The sequence below is a fragment of the Sarcophilus harrisii genome, chromosome 2, assembly GCF_902635505.1.
Source record: "Sarcophilus harrisii chromosome 2, mSarHar1.11, whole genome shotgun sequence".
NCBI lineage: Eukaryota > Metazoa > Chordata > Mammalia > Dasyuromorphia > Dasyuridae > Sarcophilus > Sarcophilus harrisii.
Window position 1 is genome coordinate 476,113,057 of NC_045427.1, and position 7,035 is coordinate 476,120,091.

The following is a 7,035-nucleotide window of genomic DNA, read 5'->3' on the forward strand; positions in this document are numbered from 1 at the left end:
TCTTTCCATTACACCATACAGAATAAAGGCAGATTTATTGATCAAGGGTTGGGATGTTGATGGAAGAAATCAATGGCTTTGTCTCTTTGCTTAACTTTTGTTCTTGTTCAACTTCTTTTGCATACCAATTGGGGAGTATTTTGGGAACCCTGGATTCATAACAGTGGAAATAATGAGACATTCAGAAGAGGGGATAAACCCAGCAAAGAGCAGAGATATGATATCTAGTAGAGTAGTAAAATGGTATTTGTAGAGAGGACATTGATCAAGGTAATATTGAATGTCCCTGGCCACAAATGATACGGTTGATTATGGTAATAGTTTTCCTGATATTGAACCAGCCCTACATCCCTGCTATAAATCCCCTTGTTCATAGTGTATTACCCTGCTGATACATTTTTGTAATCTTTTTGCTTATATTTTATTTAAAATTTTTGCATCAATATTTATTAGGAAGATTGGTCTATAATTTTCTGTTTTGGCTCTTCCTGGTTTAGGTATCAATCAGTACTATGTGTCATAGAAGGAATTTGACAGGACTTCTTCTTTACCTGTTCTTTTGAATAGTTTACATAGTATTGAAATTTTTTTTTTTCCTGAGACAATTGGGGCTAAGTGACTTGCCCAGGGTCACACAGCTAGGAAGTGTTCAGTGTCTAAGAACAGATTTGAACTCAGGTCCTCCTGACTTCAGGGCTGGGGCTCTATCTACTTCGCCACCTAGCTGGCCTGAAATTAATGGTTCTTTAAATGTTTGGTAGAATTTACTTGTTAATCCATCTGACCATGGAGATTTTTTCTTAGGGAGTTCATTGATGGTTTGTTCAATTTTTTTTCTAAAGTTGGAGTATTTAAGTAATTTATTTCCTCTTGTTAACCTAGGCAATTTATATTTTTGTAAAAATTCATTCATTTTGATTAGATTGTCAGACTTGCTGGCATACAATTGGGCAAAATAGCTACTAATTATTGTTTTAATTTCTTTTTCATTGGTGGTTAAGTTCACCCTTTTCATTTTTGATTCTGGTAATTTGTTTTTTTTTTTTTTTTCTTTCCTTTTTCTAATCAAATTAACTAAAGGTTTATCTATTTTGTTGTTTTTTCATAAAACTAACTCTTAGTTTTATTAATTAGTTCAATAGTTTTCTTAGTTTCAATTTTATTAATCTCTTTTGAATTTCAGAATTTCTAATTTGGCATATAATTGGGGAGGGTTTGATTTGTTCTTTTTCTAGTTTTTTTAGTTGCATGTTCAATTCACTGATCTCTTCTTTCTCTATTTTATTCATGTAATCATTTAGAGATATAAAATTTCCCCTGAGAACTGCTTTAGCTACATCCCATAGGTTTTGGTATGTTGTTTCATTATCATCATTCTCTTGAATGAAATCCCTAGCCACATATGTTCTCTCTCTATAAGTGCCATGTGTTCTCTCCATATATACTCCTTGGTCACAAATCTTCATTTCTAGCTTTTCCCTTTGTTGGTATGGTAACCTGTAGGAGAATGTACCTCATCTGAACTTGCTTGAGTATGTTGTTGTTACTTCATTTTCCATGCTATTCAGTTTAACACCTTTTGTTTTGAATTAAAGTGTCTTTTGGCTAGCTAGTAAAAATTAAAACATCACTGAGCACTCAGGAACTAAAAGCTTAACCTATGGAGAGTTTCAATCTAGGTAGTTTTCTGAGGGGTCTCCTTTAAGGAGATTGCCAAAGGTTACGTTTGAGTTCAGTATTGTATGTTCTAAAGTTCTAGGATGCTGTATAAAATTCTGTGATATTGGGACAAAACGTTCCATGGTTCCATTACTTTGTGATTGTACCAGAGAAAAAGTGTAGCAGTGAAGTCAAAGGCACCTTCAAGAAGACCTGCAGTATGTGAAGGAAGAAGGTGGGGAGAGAATACCTGTTTCCACGGTGAATATCAGAGTCTCCTCACTCTCCAAGGCCCTGCTGAACCTCAGGCTGAGAGTGAATCTTTGGCCCCTCCTCACCACCATCTCTGAGCCTGGGTACTCTTCAGTATGGTGAGCATGAGTGTTTTTCTCTTGTTGCCAGTCCACTTCTGTTATTTTGATTGCTGGGGGTTCCAGATGCAGGGGAGGAAAGAATAGGGAGGAGAGGAAAGAAATGAAATTCCAAAATAAGTGATCTCTTTTCAATTGGAAATCTAGGCCTGGGGGCATTGACAACATTGAAGGAATCTCATTCAGTGGAAGTCCTAGCCCCAGACTGCCAATAAAAGACAATTCTGAACTCTAAATCTTTGCAGAAGTCCGAAGCAGGATTATGCTTTGCCAATGAAGCTCTCTTCTTGGCACAGCTGCCTGCCAGGACTCCTGCCCGCTGTGAAGATACCCTCTTCTCAGTGATAACGTTTGTTATTTCTCTGACAAGACCTCACCACTGAGGAATCTGTCTTCCTAGCAAAGCTGGCTTCTCAGTGCCAATAAAAATCCCTTTTGCCATTCAGATTTTTCAGGTTCTTGAATTCTTTCATGTTGGACCTGTGTGTCAATCAGAGGGGATTCCCACCTCATTTCTCACACCTCTCTACCAGCACTAGGCCCACATGAGTTTTATTCAAATAGCTTTATAAACCATAAGGTGTTATAGAAACGTGAATTTGCTATGGGCATTTTTGTTATTATTATCATTATCTTTCAAGTCTCATTTCTTCTTCAAGTTTTCTCTTGGCCCCCAAACCCCTGTGGTCTTTTCATCCTCTGAGCTCCTGACTCCTGGGTGGGGTAGGGGGAATGCTGAGAATGAGACAAGTCCCACACTGTGTAACCCCTTTCTACTCCTGCTCCCATTATCACAACACTCATATCCAGGAGAACTTTGGTTATCATAGACACGAAGGGCCACCATTATCAGAAGAAAGGGTCTCAATTGGACTCCCAGAGGGTTGGGTGAGCCTAGATTGGTTCAGGGCGTCAGTATGAACAAGGAGAATGAGAGAGGTCTGGGTGTAACTATCCCAGTCTCAGAGCTAGCTCCTTGCTTGCATGTTGCCTTCCTGAGCCATGTTCCATGAGACCCTCATTTAGGAGGATGGCCTTGGGCTCTCTTATAACTCCCACCATCTTGGTCTATACCACTGTAGGTTTTCCCCAAATCTGTTTTGTATAAAGCCTTTGCTGTTGTCATTGTCTCACAGTCTCTGTCCTATGTTCTAAGGTCCCTTTTGACTCTAGGAGTTTCTATCATGTGTTCTAATATCCCTACCAAATCCAATGATGATGACAATGACAGTGACACAGCAGTTTTTACCAAATCTACCTTGTATAAAGCTAATGTAATATATTAAGAATCTTTTTTTTTTCAGTGTTTATCAACATTTTTTTTTCTTAAGCAGAGTCTGATGTGAGGAATGTGGCCCATGTCTGGTATTTGAAATTATTTGAAATAATGTCATATTAATTATGTATCTTACTCTTTTTGATATTTAATATTTTTATTTTCCCCAATTACATGTAAAATAATTTTTATATTTGTTTTTAAAACAAATTGAGTTCCAGATTCTCTTCCTTCCTCTCCACCCCATCCCCCTTTAAGTAGGCACATGTGAAGTTATGCAAAACATTTCCATAAGTCATGTTGCAAAAGAAAACATAGATCTCCCCTCCCCATTCCTCAAAAAAAAAAAACCCTTCAAGAAAAATAAAGTAAAAAAAATGCTTTAATCTGTATTCAGACACAATCAGTTCTTTCTCTAGGAATGGATACCTCTTTTGGGCTCTTTTCTTGCGCAAGATTGTCAGGCTCCATTCTGGTTCTTCTAGCTGGACTGTGAATTCCTTGAGGGCGGGGGACCCCATTTCTCTCTTCTTTTTTTTCTTCACAGTAGGAGCTCAATAATGCCTTATTGACCTGGTATCCAATTTGCATTCTTAGGTCCCTTCCTTTTAGTTATAGAGGTTTGTGTTCTATGTTTTGTGGTCTCTTTTAGCTGTAGCAGTTTATGTTGTATGTTCTAACATCCTTTCTGGGTCTGACAGTCTGTGTTTTATGCTGAACCAAAAAGTAAGTTTTTCATGAGAACCTAAACTTAGCCTCACACACTAAATCAAAATGACAAGCATGACCATTGAGTGACCTTGCCTATTTCTGTTCTTCTGCTTACTTGGGCATCTCACCTGTGAGGTGCTTCTACAGAGAAGGTCAGTTATTGTTCCCCAAAAATACTGACTCTGGAAGGTCCTCCCAGACCCATTCCCATCATCTTGTGCATCCTGTTACTCTCACTATTGTATACATCCCAAACCCATTCTCATCATTGTAAACTCTCCACAACCAAAAGATTAAAAACCAATCTCTGCCTTGCCTCAGTTTCTCTGGCATTTCATGGCAGTCTATGTTCTAAAATTCCCTTTATTTTTGACAGTCTATGTTCTATGCTTTGAGATTTCCTCTTGCTCTAGTGGTTTATGTTGTATGTTCCAACATCCTTCCAAGTCTGACAGTATGTTCTATCTTCCAAGGTTCCTCCCATCTCTGACCAACTCTCATTTCTTTTTTTTTTTTCCAGTTTCAGAGTTCTATAATTTTATGTAACTAAATATCAATGTCCCCTAAAGCCATCCCCATTAGCAATTCTGCCTTCGGCAAACTCCAATTTCCAGGCATTTTGCCCGGTCCCGGGGCCATGAAACAATCTCCAGCTTCTCTGTCTATGAATCACTTCTGAAGGGTAATTGGCCCGAGGAAGGTTAATTGTAGGGCACTTACAGTAGTCTATAGACTTACCCTGGCGCTCAAGTGGCCCGGCTCCTACCCTCTGCCATCCTTCTGCCTCTGGGCCAGTGTGCCCCTCACTTAGTTTAGGTGGCTGAGGGCAGGGTTGGGGAGCACCAAGGGCTAGATTACAGGGGTAGGGATGGGAGGCAGCAGGAAGGAGAGTGACTGAGCACCTGCTTTTCTCCTGACTTCCAGTCTGTGGCCTTCCATCTGTTCTGGACCAGGCTCCCAAAATCCCAAACACACACACACACACACACACACACACACACACACACCAAGAATGAGAGAAACAGACGGACACAGAGACAAAGAGTAAAGGGCTACCCTTGAGTCGGTTCACTGACATTTACTACATCAACTAGTACCTACCACATGCCAGGAACTGTGCTAAATAAAGTACAATTACTCATAGAATAAAGTGCAAACCCTCACTCTGGTCCCTTTTAGGCCTCCGCGGTCTGATCCCAATTTGCTTATCTAACTTTATTCCCCTTTCTTCCTTACCAGACACATGATGATCTGGCAGTCACAGCTCCTGTGTGCTGGATCCCGGAGGGAAGAACTAGGAGAGCATGTACTATTTCCCCTCCTCTGTGCTTCCCCTTATGTGCGCTCCCTCCATTGGGAAAGCCCCCTTCTCTCCCCTCCTCCTCCATGCCCAAAGCTGACATACCTGTTGACATCCTACTCATCCCTTAAGACCTGCTCTAAGGCCATGTCCTCCAGAAAGCCTTTCCTGCTCTCTCCCAGGTGGAGATGATCCCTCCCTCTTTTGATCCTCTCCTCTACCTGCCACAATATTCTATTTCTCTAACCCTCCAAAAACACTTACCACATCCTACCTCATGTTGTAATTTGTGAGTCTGATTCTTCCCTGCTCCCCTTCATCAATTACTATCCAGTTCATTAGGAGCTCATTCAAGTCTCAGGCTATGTCTCATTTATATCCCTGGTGGTTATTATTATTATTATCTAATCACCATCAAGCCACCATGTGCCAATCCTGGGACCCAAGGATCCCTTGGAACAGCCACAGGATCCTGGACCTAAAAGGGACTCAGAGGCCATCTTGCTCAATCTTTTTATTTCACAGATGACCAAATGAAGACTCAGGGATTTGCCCAAGGCTGCACAGGTAGTAAGGGTCAAAGGTAGGATCTGAACTCCAATCCTTTGACTCCAGAACCTGGCTCTTTTCATGGTGCCATGATACCTCCATTGTGATAGGGGGAATTTTTATTTGGAGAAAAGAAGCTTGGGTGAATGGAGGAGAGTAAATATGGAAGAGGAACTAGACTTGATCTGTATGATCCCAGAGGAATGAACTTGGAAGAATTAACTCATCACTTAATCAACATCCATTAATTGCTTTCTTTATGCCCAATAGTAGTGTGGCCCAGTGGTTAAAGAGTTGCCTTTCATGCCAGGAAGAACTAGATTCAAATTTTACCTATTATCTATATTTGCTGTGTGACCCTGGGCAAATCACTTTTTTAATGCCATAGAGAATTCTCCAAGATAGGAATTCCCAGCTTTTTATGTCATAGATCTGTTTGGCAGTGTGTTATAGCTGGAATAATGTTTGTAAATGTGTAAAATAAAATATTGCAAAAGAAGCCAATCATATAGAAATACATATGCATATGTCCATATAAGCATATACATACCCAATACACATGGGCATATCTGTCTAGATCTATATGTAGTCATCTACCTACCCATCGAAATCAAGTTCATGGATTCCAGGTTAAGAATCCCAGCCGTGATTGTATAGATGTTGATCTTACATAGGAAGTCCCCCAAAGCTTAGTGTAGATAACGCTGCACGGAGATCTGAGCCTAGGTCTTACTGACTGTAGTTCCAGCATTCCTGTCCCTGAGCCATGCTTCCAGGCTGTATGCGCCATGACCTCTGGGCTCTCCTCATGGTCAGACACCTCCATATACCTCCTTATGTTCTGCTTCCAGGGCAGCCTTTGCCTGTAACTGCAGAGTAAGACCCCGGATGTCTCCCATGCATCCCTCACCATGAAGCTCTATGTAGAGATGGAATCACAAATCCAGGGCACTTCCCCTTCTCAAAAAAGAGTGTGGAACCAGAGACAAAATGGGCAGCAGGCTTTCTTTTGGGGGCTTATACAGAGGCAGGTCTGTGCCGAGCATATGAAAAGCTTCGGGTCAAAGCCTGAACTGAGAGGAGCTGCCTCAGGAGGAATGGGTTCTCCAATTAGTCAGTGAGCACTTATTGAACTCCTACTGTGTGCCACACACTATGCCAAGTTCTTG

At 40.8% G+C, this 7,035-nt stretch overlaps 1 protein-coding gene across 1 annotated transcript in view; it reads right to left on the minus strand.

Annotated features, from left to right (window-relative positions):
- The window catches only part of TGM6 (transglutaminase 6), a 33,841-nt gene extending 27,185 nt beyond the window's left edge, over window positions 1–6,656 (minus strand). Inside the window, exons 1-3 of the mRNA XM_012553880.3 lie at window positions 6,600–6,656; window positions 4,756–4,837; window positions 1,910–2,083 (exon numbers count right to left, since the gene is read on the minus strand). Coding sequence (XP_012409334.2) covers window positions 1,910–2,083; window positions 4,756–4,837; window positions 6,600–6,656 — 313 coding nt within the window. The remainder of the gene's footprint in view (window positions 1–1,909; window positions 2,084–4,755; window positions 4,838–6,599) is intronic.
- Window positions 6,657–7,035: the final 379 nt, after the last annotated feature.